At 41.4% G+C, this 19,560-nt stretch overlaps 1 protein-coding gene across 1 annotated transcript in view; it reads right to left on the bottom strand.

Annotated features, from left to right (window-relative positions):
* CFI (complement factor I) overlaps positions 1-19,560 on the bottom strand; it is a 46,031-nt gene that overhangs the window by 13,120 nt on the left and 13,351 nt on the right. Inside the window, exons 4-12 of the mRNA XM_012655129.1 lie at positions 18,228-18,467; positions 17,256-17,369; positions 17,003-17,113; positions 15,373-15,393; positions 9,637-9,672; positions 7,608-7,714; positions 7,331-7,434; positions 4,495-4,772; positions 800-904 (exon numbers count right to left, since the gene is read on the bottom strand). Coding sequence (XP_012510583.1) covers positions 800-904; positions 4,495-4,772; positions 7,331-7,434; positions 7,608-7,714; positions 9,637-9,672; positions 15,373-15,393; positions 17,003-17,113; positions 17,256-17,369; positions 18,228-18,467 — 1,116 coding nt within the window. The remainder of the gene's footprint in view (positions 1-799; positions 905-4,494; positions 4,773-7,330; positions 7,435-7,607; positions 7,715-9,636; positions 9,673-15,372; positions 15,394-17,002; positions 17,114-17,255; positions 17,370-18,227; positions 18,468-19,560) is intronic.

The raw sequence follows: 19,560 nt of genomic DNA, 5'->3' as shown, positions 1-19,560 counted from the left end.
TACTGCCTCCTGGCAGATTTGGTGCTATTCACCCCTTTGGTCCACTGTAATCCTGAACTCCATTTCAAGACAGGAGAGCGCTGTCTTCTCACTCTTCCGACTTTCTAAAATTTTTAAATTGCTGTATCCAAGAAGTTGTAGGATGTCAATAACTGCCTCTGTCGGTAATACACTATTTGAATGGTTTCAATAAAGCATCCTAAATACACTGGCTGGGACCCAGCCGTTGTGTTGTGTTGGTTAGGAGAATTAGCGTAACCATGATATCAACAGAGACCATGGCATAAGAAGGGCAGTGTGATCTCCAAGGAGGGGAACCTACTTCCAACTGGGGGCGTTTGAGATGAGATAACTTGAATTTTTATTTAGAAGTAGTTTTAGTTTTGGTCCTGGGTGTACCACCTCTTGTCTTCAAGATTTTGGGCAAATTAGGTAACTGCTCTGCCCTCTGTTTCCCTATCTCTTTAGAGCCTCAATTTTCCAAATGAGGAAACCTGCTCCAGGTCACATGACTAGTAATTGGTGAAAACCGGGATATAGATCCAGGTCTGGTTCCAAAGTCCGTGCTCTGAGTCACCTTGCTGGACTGGTATATAATAGCTTTCGGAGGACTTTCCCTCTCAGTATTAGAATAAGGGAATGTGAGCTACAGGGAAGGCATGGAAACAGTCTGACGATGGAACAGCCAGAAGGCCGAATGGAAGGTCAGGGCCCAGAGCAGGGGGGCTGACAGGCAGGGAGGAGGAGGAGTTCGCCAGCGGGAACATTTTGGATCCCCGATGAGCCACTTAGCACTTACCTGCACATTGCATTTCTTTTTCATAGAAGCGATTTGGGTAAAACTTAGAGCAGTTGCCAATTAGGTTAACTTCACCCCACTTAAGTGAAAAGACCTTTTGTTTATCTAAACAAAGTGAGGAAACAAACAAACATTTAGAAGTCACAAATGAGAAATCTAAATACTCTCGTAACTTAGTAGACCATCAGGGCTATAAAAGAGTATATATTCTTCAACACACACATACGCTTTTGCGGACAACGCCTTAGCGTATTTAATCATACTCTCCTTGTATCCCCATTTCTGTAATCGTCTTTCTAAAATTGCACGGATAGGCCAAGGGGGTTATTGAACATGTGGTCTAAAGTCACACTCATTAAAAAAGGACTGGTACCCTGAGATGAATGGGAGAAAATCTTTCGCCTTTGGTTTCTGCGTTCAGTCAGGCAGTGGACAGGAATCAGAGATGGGATCTTCTCACATAAATACCTCCCATCTTCTTACGATCTCTATTTCCTTTAAAGTGCTTGTTAGAGTGAAAATAACTTTTTAGTATAAGAAGTTTGAATAAAGAAAATACATATGAAGTTATCAATGTCTGTGTCTGGGAGGAAATCCATTTCCTAAGTGATGTGAAGTGATTCGAAGGGGAGTTGGGATTTTCTTTCTATTTAAGTACAAGTTTCGGGACTTGAACATCTTTGATCCAAGGCAAGAGAAGGGCCAGGTACTGCTCACAGATCAGGGAAGTTGAGGAAAACAAGAATACAGGGTGAGATGTCTCACGGATAAGGAGGGAATCTTTGCCCCCTCTCCCCTCCTCCTTTTCCCCAGATCTCAGCGATCTTTATGCTACAGTTTCTCATTCCGTGTCAGCTTCCTGGCCACCCGAAGCTCCAGGAGGACAGGGGGTAGGCCTGACTCATTCTTCACCAGCACCCGGAATCATGCCAGCACAGAGTAGCTGCTTAATAAATATTTACATAATTAATTAATGCATGAACTCACAGTAATTCGATTATATGCTAAGCACCTGATGCCAAATGACTCCTCCTCTCAATTAATCTATGAAGTACCTAGGGACAGAGACCTCTGGTTTTTCCTGCGAGGACACCCCCGCAGACGCTAGCACTGTAGTGCTCACGTAGTAGTTAATTGTAGAATAGTGTTCTACTCTCCTGAGAAGCAGAGGGAGATAAAAATCTACCGAAGGATATGGCAAATCAGGAAGGAGTGTCTTTTTTTTCCTTCAAGCTTTACTTCAAGTTGGTCTCGGGATGGCTGCCTTTCTCAGAACAAGGCCTTTTTTAAACTTAATAATTTATCACTTTCTCTAACTCAGGAAAAGTCTTTGAAAACTGCAAGGAATTTTTAATGCCTCAGGAGTTAGCTTCCTCCTCTGCACTCTTGTTTTGTACGATTCTTAAGGTATTTTGTCACATTCTGCTGTCTGATGGTGTCATTCTTGTCTGACGGCTCCTCTGTATGGTAAGTGTCTCGACCTGTAATCGAACCCAGGTGGAGGCAGCAAAAGCACAGAATTTTTACCTCTCGACTTCAAGGTGGCCGGTGAGTGCGCTGTGAGCTGCCCTTCATCTTTCAACCTGGCAACCTCTGTTTCTCTTTGTCTGTTGACTGGGTCCGTATTTTTTACCAGTGAAATCCTAGCACTTTAGCATTACCACTTTGCACATATAGTAAATGCTCAATAAATGTGTTAAGCCATATTTGACTAATATATTAATCACTGCATGAGAATCTATCTAACTACCAGTTTACGGAGAGTACATGGAATCGAAGAGCGTGTCAGATGCCAGGTCAAGGATACGATCAGCCAACTTCAAGGTGTGGAAATTCTAAAATAAGAATTATTCAGTTTCTTTAATGAATACATTTTAAATAAAAGGAAGGGGTAACTGTTCTACATTAAAAGAGATTTAAGAAAAAAAGCCACCAAGTGCAATGCGTAGACCTTGTTTGGATCTTGATTCAAATAATCTGACTGTAAAAATATTTTCATAAATAGATGGGAAATATTAAACACGGACTGGTTATTAGATCACAGCAAGGAATCAGTTTTGTTTTGTTGGGTATGAAATGGTGTCGTATCCTTATCTGGTAAAGGCATACCCTGGAGTACCCACGTGTGGAATGACACGATGTCTGGGATATGATTTAATATGCTCCAGGAAAGATGTGTGGGGAACACGTTGCACAGCTCCTGACTGTCCCTTCAGCGCCCTGGCTCTGCCCTGACAGCCCCACCTGTGGGGACTGCCTCCACAGGAGACCCCTGGCCTCTGGCTTCCAGCTGGTTCCGGACAAAGAGGATCCCGGCAGGAGGGAGGATAATGAGATTGGGCCGGCTATACTCTAGGTCTTTGCTTCTCTCTAGGTGGCCTGATCTATCTGACACCCTCTCCTTCTGGTAACTTCTCCTTCCCTTCTGCCTTCAAATCTAGTTGCGACAGCTCTGGTACTGCTAGTCCTGGGCACCTGCGTAGCCCTTGTGGTTCCCCGACTCCCACTCACATCTTTGTAATTAACCCCTTTATAGGTAAACCTCCCCGATTGCCCCATTGAGACCCTGGTTGATACAGGGAGGTAAAAGAAGAATGGCAGAATGTTGATAATTGTGGAAACTGGCTGATGAATGAGTAAGGGTGTGCTATACTCTAATCTCTGCTTTTCTGTATACTTATAAATGTACATAATGAAACGGTTTTTTTTAAAAAAAGAACAAATATAAGGACACAATAACTGGATGAATTGTTTCCTAATAAAATTTAGTATTTTATAAGTTGGGTATTCAAGTGAACTACAAATCTAGGTCAGTTTCAACATATTAATATATTTTATACTTTTCAATGTGGCAATTATAAAGAATGCGTTGGAGTGTGAGTCTAGAAGACCAGCGTAGTGAAGTTACTTAGGGTTTCTGCTAACAAAGAGTCTAAGCTATCAAAGGGAAGCTACGTTTCAAGGTTAAATCTTCAAGATGAAGGGGAAGTGTTGGGTAGTTTAATTCTAATCTAATCTCTAATTCAGCAGGTCTTTCTAATAATTTGTTCCTAAGTGTCCACATCTCTTATTCGTGTCAAGTGTTCACCTCAAGTCTTCTTAGACGTTCAGAGAATGAATTCCTTATGTTCTCTTTCTCTTTGTGGGCTGGCTGGGGCCCAGGGACTGGGGAAGGAGAGAGGAGGGAAAGAGCGGGAGGGTTGTGAGAATCAGTGATTCAACACCTACCAAGGCTCTCCCTTCCAGACCTCTTTATCTTTCATCCACATCTCCCCCAACCGATCCAAAGAGTCCCTGCTGTATGTCTGCTGTCTACATATTTTTTCCTGGTGGATGGCTACCCCGAAACGTTTGCTTCAGGATCACGGAGAGAGCGCATGCATCCATCGAAGGCCTGGGTGCGGACTGGCTACATAATTTGCAGGATCCGGTGAAAAATGGAAATGGGGGGTGAGGCCCTTTCAAAAATTATTGAAAGTTTCATGTTGGTGACAGTAGAGCATGGGGCCCTTGTGCACGTGGGGTGCCGGGCAACTGCACAGGTCACAGATCCATGAAGCCAGCCCTGGCTGCACACCCACTTTTCTAGACGCGATGCTGTGTTCCTCTCTGAGTCCTAGGACATTAGCGCCCACGCATGTCTACCCCATCCATGTTCAGCCCCTGGATTCTGATTAACGAGTTATAAAACATACCTTTTCCTCGGCCCCAGCCCGAAACGATGCATCTGTCATTAGGTTGGAACAGATATGGAGACCAGGGGACGCAGGCGGGAGTGGACTTAGGTAGCTTACAGACTTTCGGGTTTGGGTAGCCTTTCATTTCTATCAAAGCTATGTCATTTTGGTAGGTGCTTGCATTGTATTTTTCGTGGATAATAATTCTATTCGCCAATTCGACTTTTATCTCACGATTAGGTCTTATCCAGTCTAATAATGATGTCCAGATTTGGTAACGGTGCGTTTTACTGACTCTATAGCAAAAAAAAAAAAAAAAAAGGAGGAGGGGGAAATAAAATATATTGAGAAAAAAAGGTAAGTATAGAATTCTGACACTTCATCTTTACATCCTCCCTTTTAGAGGACATTTTTCATTTTCCCAGATTTTTAAAATTCTTGCTGTCATGAAGCAGTGAGGTTAAGTGGACTTAGCGCAGATTTAGGTCAGTGGTGAGTGGTAAAGAGAGGAATAATCCACCACCTGCTCAATATCAGGAACATAAAGAACTCACTAACAACCAGAGCTGCCCCAGAGTGCAGTGAGTTTGCTGCCTTAGGAGTGTGCGAGCCATCACGCAAGTGTTAAGCAGAGGCCAGACGCCATCTTGCCAGAAATACAGTCGAGGAACTGGGGAGTTGGACCATATACTCTCGTTACTCTGCCAACCCCAGAGGTTCTCAGGGCAAAGACCACGCAGACCTCATCCTGACCCTTAAGACTGATTTCATGCTATCACTGCACTTTATTTATTTGTTCACATGCCTTTCTTCCCGCCAGCCTGTGCTGCTTGAAGTCAGAGCTGGGATCTAGTTCGTCTCTGCAGCCCTGAAGCCTCGTATTGCACATGGAACATAGTAGTTGCTTTGAAGTCCTGTTGAAATAGTGAATGTGCTAAATATTGCCTGTTTGTATGTCTCACTCCATTTTCATACCAATCTTCAACTCATGGTTTCAAGCAAATTGGGCATCTACCACCATCTTCCCAGGGAACAATATAGAGTCACTTTGGTGAACTATCATAGCTCAGGTTTTGTTCGGTGGTTTGTTCTGAATAACAATGCTAAATAAAAACCTCAGAGTCTAGCGTTTCCAAACAATTAAGTATTTCATAAAATGGATTTTCGTTAAGCAATAAAACTTAAACAATTTAATGGAAATCTTTAAAGAATGAACTATCTGCATATTTTCTGCTTTCTCAACCATAATAAACTGAACAGATCTTATCCTTATATAAGGATGACTTAGGTAATCACCTTACAGTTAAACGGTGATGCCCTAGAAGATAATGAGCTGTTCAGGATACTTTTACGAACAGTGTTCCAAGAATTCTGTCATTCATATTAATTTCGGTTATTTTTCTGGATAAGAGGTCCTGAATATTGCTGAAAGGTAATAAACCTGAATAAACTCTGTTTATTCATTCAAATTTATTCAACAAAGTTAGTGTGAACCTGTCGTCTATCCCAGGCACTGTGTTAGGCACAGGGACGAACGTGCTATCTATCCCAGGCACTGCGTTAGGCACAGGGATGGACCTGCCGTCCATCCCAGGCACTGCGTTAGGCACAGGGATGAACCCGCCGTCTATCCCAGGCACTGTGTTAGGCACCGGGATCAACGTGCTATCAATCCCAGGCACTGTGTTAGGCCGTGGGTGCAGTGGTGAACAAAAGCTGAAAAAGTTCCTGCTCTCATGGAGCTCAGGGTCTAGGGAAAGATGCGGCATTGAATGGGTGATCACACTGATGAAGACACGTACTCTACTGTGAAAAGTGAGAGAAATGAACAGTCTGTGGGCTTTTAAGAACTTATCAAGAGGGCTTTGACTCAGAGGAGTCAGGGAAGGTTCTCTGAGGAAGTAAAGATTGAGCTGAGATCTGAATAAAGGGCAGCACTACCAGGGAACAAGGGTAAGGAAGGTCATTCCAGGCAGGGGAAACAATGCAGGTCCCTGGGAAGGGACGAAGGTCCCTTTGCAGCAGTAGCAAATGCACTGGAGTAGCTGAGACAAGCCCGGGGGGTGGAGAAGAGAGCAGGAGGAGGCGCTGTGGGGCAAGAGGAGACTGGCAAGTGTACGTAGGGTCAGGTGACGGGGGCTAATGGGCCAGGTCAACGTTTTGTGAACAAAACGTTTATCCTAAGAGGAATGCCGAGCCACTGAATTTTAAGTTGTAAGTGATCCAAAGTGGGTATGGAACCATTACTCTTGCTGCACGGCAGAGAAGAGAGAGATGGGGCAGAGTGGAGAACAACATGCAAGCAGCACCGACCCACTGCCCCACCATGCAAAGGAGCCAAGCCCAGTACCCCGGCCCCTATGGGTTGATCTGCCCTCGCCAGTGGGATCAGCAGCATGGTCTGTGGAGAACATAGTATTTTCTGGGCGATTGGCCTCTGGAGTTTGGTCATGAATACCAGAGGATATTTAGCCATTAATAGAGTGGAACATCAATGGCTTTTCTCAGATATGCATTTTGTTTGTTTGTTTGTTTTTTAGAGACAGAGTCTTGCTGCATTGCCCAGGCTAGAGTGCAGTGGCGCAATCAGGGCTCGCTGTAGCTTTGAACTTCTGGCCTCGAGGATCCTCCTGCCTCAGCCTCCCCAGTCATTGGGGCAACAGGCCACACCACCACACCTGGCTAATTTTTAAACTTGTTTTTAGAGATGGGGTCTTGCTATGTTGCCCAGGCTGACTGGGAACTCTTGGCCTCAAGTGATCTCAGATATGCTTTTGCTTATCGTCTGCCACAATCTCTATTGCTCATTTTCACTGTTTCAGGAAATCTAAAATGTATTGAAGACATTTTTTACCTGACACAATGTGCAGCAGTGAGAATCCAACAGCCACCGATATAAATTCCCCCACAGGAGATTCCGTCAGCTTCCTTAATTCCCACCTGCCATGGGAAGTCTTCCTGTAGAAAACATTTATGTGGTCACTGCCATTCTAACAGAAAGTGATGCAAACAGCCCTAAGATATATGCATTGTAAGACTCCCAGCCTCTTGCAATCACATCAGCCCTCCTTTTCTTCCCCAGCTCTGGCTGTTCCGGGGAAGGCGCGCTGCGGTTTTTCATGCAGGTTTACCACGTGGTGAGCAGGCCTTCCTCCCACCACTCGTTTCCTTCGAGCGTGGACGCTGTTCTTAACTCCACAGGATAGCTTAGGTAATAATGACTTTATCCGTTTTCTTTCTTCAAGAAAGGAAGAGACCGTATCATTATTATTTTGAACCCATTACCCTGTGGACAGACACTTGTTGATTATCCATGCCACAAAAACAGCAGAGTCACAGCTAATATAAAACAGGCTGGATTCATTGGTCAGTTATTCTGAATGCTAAACTGTGCTATTCACCTTGTTCAAAAATTCTGGCTTAATACTAGCATTGGCTTGATTCTCTGAAGTTCTGCCTAAAGGTGGACTAGTGACAGAAATGGGCTGGCCGAGGGGTTGGACAGGTACCAGCCCCTCGCAGACGGGAGATGCCGCACAGCAGGCATTGCTGCGGTGACAGCTCAGGAGAGAAGCACGTTCTGAAGTCATCAACGTGGGGAACTGTGTTGTCTCACTCTCATAGTTTTTACTTTCTAGAAGCTGTTTAGATGGAACTCTCTTCAATAATATTAATATTAGCATTAATGATATTAATACTGAGTACTTTCTATGTGTCAGGCCCCATACTAAGCACTTTGTATATAATTTATCTCATTTAATCATCATTTTAACCCTGCGAGGTGATGGGCCAGGCACCCCTGGACAAGCAGATCGGCAGGCAGGGGGATGTTTTTTAGCCATTTGACATGTGACAATGTTTCTTTCCTCTGTCTCTGAGCGTGCAGACGTGGCTCCTTTGTCACTGAGAAAACACAGTACAGCAGGACTTAAGACATGAATTTGCAGGAGAATTCATGACAATGGAAGAAAGTAAAAGTATAAGATGCTCCCTTTATTTTCTATATCTTACCATGTCGTGAAAATTTTTGTAAACTTGCTTATTAACCCCAAATGAGAAAGGAAAATTTATATCACTGTTAATCATTTTAGAAATACCAAAATAAGATAGGCCCCCGAAAGAGAGAAGTTGTGAATGAACGTGCATAGAAGATTTTTTTTTTCGTCTCACCCATCCTAAGAACTGGGTTAGGGGAAGAGTGTGACGGTAAGTCTTAAGTTTTTGCTTAGACCTTTCAAAGAAGAGACACCTCACTGACGACTGTGAAACCGGCGTGGGTAGTATCTGAAAATTAATGTTACCTCGAGTAGAACATAAAGGGCCTTTGTTGAAAATCCCCTTTGACTAATATCTGTAGCTTGGAGATCTAAATCTTTCAGCTCATTGCCTGATTAAAAAATATTAATTAATTTTGAGGACTGACAATTAGAAGGGAGTCTTACATGAACTTCACTTTAAAACCCTCCCGAAACAGGGAGCTTTTGTATTCCCGGTGCGTATCTGAGGGTAAGTTACTCACCTAAGGTTGCAGAGCTAGTACATGGCTGAGTCAGGATTTAACGCAGGATGTCTGACTCCAAATCCCTAATCAACTACTATCTTCCCAGCAACTTAATACTTTAATTTAATTTGCCTCTTAGTGCACAACTAGCCAGGGCACGGGTTTTCAAAGGTTTTCTGTTATCATGATTTAAAACATTACAAAATAACAGATTAATTCAGTTAACGTCTATTATTTTTCTATTTCAAAAATGTGCGTCATAAGTCATGCCTGAAACATGGTTGTTCTGACAAAACTGATCTGACAAAGTTCATATCTGAAAGTTTACATATTTTAAGAAGAGTTCTGCCATGGGTCAAAAAAAGGGGAAAAAGAAAAAGAGAAAAAGTTTACATAGGACAAGAGCATTGTTTTCACTTCAAAACTGGCCATATAAATGAACTCGGTTTTAAAAACAGTTCTCAAGAATCATTTATGCGGTTTTTCCTAAAAGTGATAGGAAAAGGAGAAGAATAACGTTATGTTTGCAATTTAAATTGATACCAAAGTTAATTGTTGCTTGAATCAATTAGATATACATACATGCATATACACAAATCATGTTAAAATTTCTGTCTAAACTAGTGAAACACTAATAAAAAAGTATAATGTTAACTTACCTGCATTCATATCAGCAGTCAAAATTTCTGTTTCTTCTATGATAAAACAAAAAGTTCCAATGTTTAAAGTTGTATTTACAGAGAAAATTAAATTATTAAAATCATTTAAACTTAGATAATGATTTTCTGCCTTAAAATTTGTGTTCCCTTTAAAAGGACTGTACAAAATCCCCAAAGCATGTCATCTTATTTTCCTTCTGTAGTTAGGTAATTGTAAAGGCTCAAGGGGAACTCTACAGAAATTCTTTCTGGCACAAACTGGAGGTGTCTCTTGGTGTAAGTGAGTGGTGAGACTCTTGGTGCCACAGTTTTCTGTATTTAGAGCAGGCAAAATGCACAGGTCAGAGAGGAAAAGCTTCTTCCTCAACTCTGCATTCACAAGGTCTTCCCATGGGCAGGGAGCCCTCACCAACACTGACCAGTAGAGTGACATTTAAAAGGCTCCTCTCGTTTGGTACCGAATAAGACACTTCTTACGGGTTCATGCAAACAAAGATATTTCACTGGTTTCAGTATTAGGTATGGTTAGCATTAGGCAGCCGGGATGCAGAAGTCATAAGAAAAAAAGATTCTTTTTCCCCTTAGACTTTTTCTTGAAATTATACAAGACGTTTTCATCTTCACTCTGCCATCCTAGACAGGATCATAATTTCCTTGACCTGGGGATGTGAAGGCGGATTCCCACCAACACGTCGCTCTGCCTTGGATGAAGATGTGGCTGCGATGTCATAGTCCAGACAGGGGTGGGAACCTTTTCATGTTGGAAGGCCACCACGTTAATTTAGCTGTAATCAAACAAGGCCACATTCGAGAAACTTCAATTAGATAGACTTAAAAACATACATAATTTTGTAAAAGTCTAACTACTATGTACTTAATAATTTCAAAAAAAAATGAAAAATATTTGTTAGTTTTAAAGTTAACTAACCTTTTAATGACTTTGTTGTGTCTGCTTTTTGTTGGAAAGCATTTGAATATTTGGTTGCAACATGGAGGTCCACAGTTTCAGTTGGTCCTCTAGATGCGTATCAGTCATTTGTGACCTTAAGGGTGTCTTGATTTGGGCTAGGTAGGAGAATGTAGATTTGCAGCAGTAAGTGGTAGAAAAGCAAGAAAGCATTTTTCCAGCATGTTGCTGAAGGCGTGGGTATTCTATTGCATTTTTCCGTATTTCAATTGGATCTTTCTTAGCATCAATGATTTTAAAATGTCATCTACTGAGAGCTCAATCAATTCCATCTGTAGTTCTTTAGGTGCCTCGGTGATACCAACTAGGTGAAGCTGAAATGCTAATTTGATAGTGACGTCATGATTCGCAAAGTCTGTGAACCTTTCATTATGTTCTCTAGTTAATAGGTCTATAACAGCTGTGTATTCTTCAAATGATTCACATACATCGTCCTGCTTATCAATGACCTTTGCTAACTGGGGAAAATATTCATCTGAAATTTCCTCTTGAAAAAGATGTGTTTTGAAAAAAGGTAGCCTTTTTTGAAATGTTTGGAGTTTTTGCCACATGTCATGTATAGACTTAGTTTTACCTTGCAAAGGAATATTCAAGTTGTTTTGATTTGACATCACACAGAAATGCTGCATCCCTATAGAAACCTTCTGTCAATAATTCACATTGCTGATTCTGTTCTTCATAAAATTTAACTATCTGTTTTTGCAGAGATAAAATTTTGGCTAACACCTGTCTCTGTGATAGCCAACACACTTTAGAATGATACAGCAAGTCTACATTGAATACCTCATCATTCAACGCTAGCATGTTACAAAACTAACAATGCCATGTTGCATTTGCATGAATATAGTTAGCATTAAGTATAACTTGTTGCAAAGTGTCATTTAAAATAGTAGCTTTAGCACAGAGATTTTGCTGGTGCAAGATACAATGAAAAGAAATGAGAGCATCTGCATCTGTTAATACTTTTTTTTATCTGTGCGAATAAACCCTTCATGTTTTCCTGTCATGGAAGGTGCACCGTCTGTACATACACTCACTAAATTTACCAAATGTTGTCCAACTTCATGACATTTATCTTGAAAGTTGTTGAAGATATCTATTCCCTGAGTTCTGTTTGCAAGAGTGCCCAAAGCAAGTAACTCTTCATAGCAAAGAAAATCTTCTGTTATGATCCAAATAAAGTATAAAACCTTCACCAAATTAGTAGTATCAGTTGATTCATCCAAAGTGATTGAATCCTATATATTTTCCTTTTGAAGTATTGCATGAAGTTGTTAAGTTGAAGGCTAATTCAGGCTGCCAATCAGTTATGGTTCTGCTTGAAAGAGGCAGTTGTTTGTATTTTGAAACATTATTGGCGTCTAACCATCCTACAACTTCAGCAATGTGTTCTTTCAAATTTCTACATTACTGAATGGCTTCCTTTTTTACCTGAGTATATAAGCTACTTTATAAGTTGCTCTAGTGGCATTATTTCCAGGTCTCATCGCTGCTTGAAAGAATTGTCTTTGCTTTTGCTTTTCATCTTTTAATTTCTGCAATACAACCTTTTGTGCCTCTCCCTCTAATTTAAAATATCTGTGGTCCTTATGAGTGTTATAAGCTGATGACCATTGAATTTCTTTAATGCTGATATTGCAGTATCACAAAGCAAGCCAATCATCTTATCTTTAGCAGAAACAAGATAATATTGCAATTCCCAATCCTCATTAAAAAAATCTGTTTTCTTCCTTCAGCGTTCTCTTGGTCTCTTTGACACAATGGGCTGTTAAGCAGACAGAATTAAAAAATACTGTCGAGCTGTGCAGCTATTCACAAATTCCACTTCAAACAGAAACACAGTCATGGTTGTCAAAAGCTGATAACCGGGGTGCACTCGACCCCCATAAACTCTCAACAATCAGCCTCGTGCGGTACCGACACCAGTCAGGTGGGGGGAGTTAGAACCAAATTATGAGCATAGCAGCTGTCACTTTAGCCCCTATGGCTCACTAATGCTCTAAGTGTGCCAGTCAATCTGGAAGGATTGTATCCCTGCAACTTATTTTATCCTTTGGTATTTTAAATATGTTCATTTTAAAAATAAAAATATAAAAGATGAACAAAAATGTATTGATAAAAATAAAAAGATTTGTTCTGTAAAATTTGGGTTCAGTCAAAAGGCTGCACTTAAGGACCTAGAAGGCCACAGGTTCCCCACCCCAGTCCAGGAGGGCAATGTTACTCTGCTGCAATCCCGTGTCCTGTCCCTGGATTTCCCGAGTTCTCTTTGGGGCCAGCATACATGTCTGTTATGCCACCCCCCCTAAGTTGTTTTCTGGGGAGAGAGAGGCTCTCAGAAGCATTCACAAAAACACCCTCACGAATCAGAGAAGACTCAAATATTCACATTAAATGCTCAGCAAAGGAACATGGGGAAAGTCCAGTGTAGCTGAGGTGTACCAGGTATAAGAAGAGCAGCACAGTCTGCGGCCACCCCACCCTGACCACGCCGGATCCCGTCTGCCCTCGGAAGCTAAGCAGGGTCGGGCCCGGTCGGTACTTGGATGGAAGAATGGCAGCACAAAGCTTCAAAAGCACAAACCATAAGAAAAACAATTGGCAACTTTCATTATATAAAAATTAGGGATTTCTATTCAATAGATATCACCATGGATAGAGTTAAAAGATGGATGACAAGAGGAAAGAAGGTATTTGTATTGTCCAAAACTGACAATAGATTAGTATCTAGGCTGTAAAAGGAACCCTTGCAAATCAATGAGAAAGAAGATTTCAATGAAAGAAGTATGAAATTAAGCAAAGGATGTGAACTGGTGAAAGAACAGAGGAAAGAAAAAGAAGAGAAAACTCAAAAAGCTAGTATGCACATGAAGAGAAACCCAAAATCATTGGTCATTACGAACATTCTAGTTAATAAAGAATGCCATCCCTCGACAGTATGAGACTAGCAAACTAGCGAGCTGGACGATGCTGGGTTGAGGAGACCCCTCCGGCATATGGCGGCACTGAGGATTGGTACGTGACAGCTCTGCCAAGAACATACAGGCACTAGCAGTCAAATTAAGGAGTTGTACACCCCAAGACTCAACATTCCTTGCTGCTATGGTTTGAATGCACCCCCCAAAGTTCATGTGTTGGAAACTTAATCCCCCGTGCAACAGCGTTGGCGGGTGGAGCCTAAGAAGAGGTGATTAGATCATGAGGCCTCCGCCCTCGTGAATGGATTAAGGAAGTTCTCTTGGGAGTAGGTTAGATGTAGCAGGGGTGAGCTTGTTATAACAAGTGAGTTCATCCCCCTCTTGCTCTCTCTGACTCTCCTGCCCTTCCACCCCCTGCCGTGGCATGACACAGTAAGAAGGCCCTGACCAGACGTGGGCCCCCTCAGCCTTGGACTCCCCAGCCTCCACAACCATAAGAAATTTCGTTTCTTTATAATTACCCAGTCTGTGGTATTCTGTTACAGCAATACAAAATGGACTGAGACACTTGCCCAGCTGGATGTCTCAAGGAAATCCTCCCACTCATCCGTAAGGAGAGGAAGCTATCACACTGCGGCTGTGGGTTTAGAGTGCATTGCTGATAAAATGGAAAGGAAATTGTGAAAGATGAAAAGAGCAGAGTATTCTACGCAGCAGTTAGAAGCAACAGATGAGATGGACACAGAGCAACACGGACAGATCTTTAAAATGTAATCCTTTGTGAAAAGTAAACATGAGACCTACAATACTATGTAAATGAAAAACGTATGCTCACAAGACAATACACATTAGATAAGAATGCATACAAACAGAAAGGCGTATACATTAAACCATTTTAAAATGGCTGTCTGTGGGGGAGGTAATGGAAGTGAGGTCTCGGGATAAAGAGGAATAAGTAGGTAAAAAAGAGAGGGGCGGTGCCTGGGCTGATGATGGTCATGTGTAATGAGCTGAGGTGTATCACTAACTCCTGCCTTCACCCCTGAGCTCCAACAGCAGGGAGGGAGGAGGAAGGAAAAGGGGGGCAGAGGGAAGGAAAAAGGAATAAAGAAGAGAGAGGAGGGAAGAAAAGAACAGCAGCTTCAGAGGGCAAAATGGCAAGTGAGAGAGAATACAACAAAATCATCAAGACTAGACATTTAGAGCAGGGTGATCTTGAGCTCGTAGGTCCCCCAGGAATCCGAAGAAACCCTGAGGAGGACCGTGAACTTCCGGCATTATGTGGGCCGGGGACTTGAGTCATTTTATATAAATATTTAAGAAAAGTTACTTATGACGAGACCTGTTAACAAAAAAACAAGAAACAAACAAAAATCCCAAACCAACCAACCAACCAACCAACCAAACCAAACCAAACAAACAAAAGCAAAAAAGAAAAGAGTGGCCCCAAAGAGTTGGAGGATTTGGGGACAGCTGTCTGATATAAGTAAATAAGAAAACATCTGTCATAAAAAGATGCTATCTTTCCTCTGGTGGCAATTTCTTCAGGAGCTGCCTTGGTTTTGAGGGAAAATGAAAGGAAAAGGAGAAAGGTATTCGGCAAAGGTGAAATGTGCAGGGAAGGGCTAACGTGGGTGATGTTTTGGTCAGCAGGCTGTGCACGGGGTGTGTGTGAATAGAAGTTTGTCACACTGAAGAAAGGTCTCTATGCCTAAACTGTGCTAAGGCTGGGTTATTCCTAACACACAGTCATACCGTGCTCAGGAAATAGTAAACATTAAAATAGAAGACAATAAAACCTTAGTTTTGTTTCAATTTTTCAATATCCCAAGATGTTAATAAAATTTTTACCTTGAGTCGCAGGTGCAAAGCCTGAAAAAAAAAAACAAGACCAAACATTTACCACAGCAAAGGATAATTTTTAACTGAGAAAAAATATATACCATATCAATATATTAATACTATATATATATATCATAAAACCATAGCACCTTATTTTTGTTTTCAATTCTGTAATACAAATTTTCTATTATAAAAATAGGTGGCATGCCCCTGTAATCCCAGTTACTTGGGAGGCTGAGGCAGGAGGATCGCTTGAGCCCAGGAGTTCAAAGCCAGCCTGAGCAATACAGTAAAATTCCCATCTCAAAAAATTAGATTTACGTTGTATTGCAGTATGCCTGGCTCCTAAAAACAAAACAAAAAACTGACTATAGCAAAGAGATTATTTTCATTTAAATAAAATATACAAACATCATTAATATTTCAGAAATGGTGTAACAACTTAAATTAATAGTTACAAAAAGATAAAAGGAAACCACGGTATGCCATCTTACTTTGATTTCGCTTGAACTCAGGAGTTCGAGACAAGCTCTGAGCAAGAGCAAGATCCCATCTCTACTAAAAATAGAAAAATTAGCCGGGCATGGTGGCGTGCACCTGTAGTCCCAGCTACTTGGGAGGCTGAGGCAAGAGGATCGCTTGAGCCCAGGTCTTTGAGGTTGCTGTGAGCTAGGCAGACACCACTGCACTCTAGCCAGGGTGACATCTGTCTCAGAAAAAAAAAAGGAAAGACATGGCAAAACTCATCAAGAGCTATTGCCTAAAATATAAACCTTCCTTCTAATCAAGTCTTTTCTATTTTTTTATTTTATTTATTTATTTTTTCTAGGATAGAGTCTCACTCTGTTGCCCTGAGTAGAGTGCCAGTTGGCTGGTCTCCAACTCCTGAGCTCAAGTGATCCTCCCACCTCAGCCTCCCAGAGTGCTAGTATTACAGGTCCGGCCTAATCAAGTCTTGTAAACGCAGAATAAGGAACATCTGATAGGCAAATGATCTAGTTTCTATAAAGAAAAAATAAACAGCATGAAAAAAAACTGGGGTAGGGAGGTGGGGGAGGTAAATCTTAAAGAATAAAAGAGACTTTAAAAACTTAATAACCAAACACAACATTCAGATTATTTTAGATCCTGATTTGAACGTATTAACTCAAAAAAGACATTTTGGGGATAGTTGGGGAAATTTGAACGTGGTGTTATTAAATGATATTGGGGAATTATTTTTATTTTAGGTATACTAATGGGAGAGTGGATTTTATATATAGTGTTTTTTTATCATTAGACATGTGTATGGGTGAAGTAACATCTGAAATTTGCTTTAAAACACTCCAACAAACACACAAACAAACAAAGCTGGAAGGGAGAAGAACAAGACTGGTGGGTACATAGGGGTTCGTTCTAATAGTCTGGTTTTTTGTGTGTATATGACAACTTCTTTTAACAAAAAGTCCTGAAATAAGTAGATATTTAGTAAATAAAAATAGGAAGAGATAAAGATTGCATAGTTTTTCAAATGCCCACTCAGTAGTATTCTTACTGCTATAGCCACCTGTGGTCCCTTAAGCTTGCACTCTACCTAAAGGAAAGCTTCAGAATCCTTGAGTTCAAAAATGGAAAAACGTCACCCCAAACGTTAAATTACCTTCGCAGTTAACTTCATCGTCTCCTGTTATGCAGTCCACCTCGCCGTTGCATTTGTATTGGCTTGGAATACAAACACCCGATTTACACAGGAAACTGTCGCCTCGGCAACCTGTGCACACATAAGTAGGAGAGGTTTTTTCCATTTCTTAAAATTGAATGAGGTGCAATCTGAAATTCAATGGCAGAGTTGATTTTGCTTTTTTCCTCAGGAAAATGGATTTGGGGGCTCTCAAGCCTGGATTCACATCTACCTTTACAGCACAGCTCATCACTTTGGTCTCCACAGTCATTGACACCATCGCAGGCCTTCGTCTGAGAAATGTATTTCCCATTTACACACTGAAAGGACTCATCTGTTGGTAATTCTGTAAAGCAGGAATTAACCTTATGAAATTTATTTATGCAGTTGTGGCACGACATCCTTATCACATTTTTGGGATAATGGAATCATTAAGATAAAGTGAGACTTCAAAAAAATGATATAAAATGAATTGGTAGTGTCAACATAGTATATGTGATTAACAAGGAAAATAAATGCCCCAAAGCTGGCCTATGGAGGGCCTGTCATTTTCATCTCTGAAAATCAGTTTCGATCGCGGAAATCTGAGGGGGCGGATCTGGAATGAGGAATTCTTGCTGGCCTTGGCAAACGCCGGCTCTCACCCATTCCTTTCATGCCACCACACTAAGCCCCACACCCACTTCCCAGATGGTATATTTTTTTTTCTTAGCACTGAAAAGAGACGGCTATGGCTTTGGTCTTTGAAACCATACATGTGGCTAAAATATTCCAATGTCAGGACGGAGGGGGAAAGTGGCAATGACTACCAGGAAACTTAGCCACTGATGTGATCACTTAAAGGTTTTAAAGAAATGTATTCTATATGTGCTGGAACTCTAAAAGGAGACACTGAGGTTTCTTCTCATGCTTGATTGGCTTGTGTTTGCCATAATAACTTTAATCTGGATGTTCAAACAAAGCAAAGCGGAGTCGGGCAACTTTGCTTCCTCTGTAGGAACCTGGGTAGAAGAATATTTGAATGGCAAAAAGATAAAATAGGGGAAAAGCACCAATTTAGGCTCTAAAGCCCCAAACATGACAGAGTCCATATCACGGCCTCTGTGACTGGAACCTGGGTATCAGTCGTTTGCTTACTCTGGGGCTTGGTGTGAGATAACTAACCTCGAAGGAAGGGAAAGTGACGGGCAAGTTCTCCACCAACCTGCGTTCTCTGTGTAACACACCACACCTGCTAACCCCTGGTAGCCCTTAGCTCTTCTCTTGGTAAAGGTACATTCAGCCAAACTGGTCTCGTATCCCCGACAGTGCACATGCAGACATTCAGTGGAATTTAAATAAGTTTCTTCAGGAAAAGTAAACCTTCTTTGAATATCAAGGGCACCTCTGGAAATAGAATAAATGAAACGTGATGGTAGAATAATTAGGACTTTGCATGTCCAACCTTACTGTAGCGGGTAAGGGACTAGAGCAATTTCCTCTCGTTCTCTACACGTGAGTTACAGACTGGGCGACATACGTAAATTCTCTGAGCCTCAATATCTTCACCTATAAAAAGGAATATAACTACCTCACTGGGTTTTGTAAAGATTAACTAAAATAATCAATTTAAACTAGACAGGGTTCACAATGGCAAACATTCAGCAAATATTGTTTTCCTCTTCCTTGTTTTTTATTAAGGAGGGAGACTTCTCTCTCACTCCTGATGCTTCCTTCCGACCTGGGGTGTGTCATTCCTGGCCTCTCTACAGCCCTTAGATGCTTTTCTCTCCAGGAAAGGGACTGGACCACTTTGGTCAGAGGATTTTGTAAATAATATAAATCAGGCCCGGTGAGCTCAGATTTTCCATCTTTCCCTTTTGGGAGTCTCTCTGCCTGCCCCGTGATGGAAGGTTTATCTGGCTGGTGCCACCATTGCCTAAGAATTGGGAGGTTATGTTAGCTTAATTCTAGTAGGTCTGTTTTGCTTTTACACTTAGGTGCATCCTCAGTTCAGCCTTGGCAGTATTAAGGTGATATTTTGGCATCCGTATGCCATGGCTTGGACTTCTCAATTTGTTCAGAATCTGTGTGGAGAGGGGGCTGCCTCAGTGAGGCTTCGTCCTAGAGATGACGGCCTACAGTGAACGGCTCTTCCAGGACAGTCAGTTGCTCCTTGCTTGTCTTTAGAAGCAAATGGGGACAACAGGTTAAAAATAAAAAGTGGAGCAAAGATGCATTGGGTAAATGGAAACAAAAATTAAACAGTAATGGCAATATAAATATCAGACTAATTAGAACAAAAGGCAAAAAGAGAACAAAAAGGAGGGTGTTTGTAATTATTTCAGATCCATAATGAAAATAAAGTAGCCATGAAGCTGTGCGATGAGAACAAGCAAGAGCCATTGGGGACAATCTGCTAGGGAAGTAATCTGAAAAACCTCTCAATTAAAAAATACTATGTAAAATATAATGAATGTCTTCAAATGAGCTCTGAAGGAAGTAAGGGAAATTCACACTGGCTAAAATCAGAGGAGTCTGTTTATGAGCTTATGTAA

The sequence above is a fragment of the Propithecus coquereli genome, unplaced genomic scaffold (genome assembly GCF_000956105.1).
Source record: "Propithecus coquereli isolate 6110/MARCELLA unplaced genomic scaffold, Pcoq_1.0 Scaffold46, whole genome shotgun sequence".
In the NCBI taxonomy this organism is placed as follows: Eukaryota; Metazoa; Chordata; class Mammalia; order Primates; family Indriidae; genus Propithecus; species Propithecus coquereli.
The sequence above is the reverse complement of the archived record's forward strand: the minus strand, read 5'-3'. Positions and strand labels throughout refer to the sequence as shown.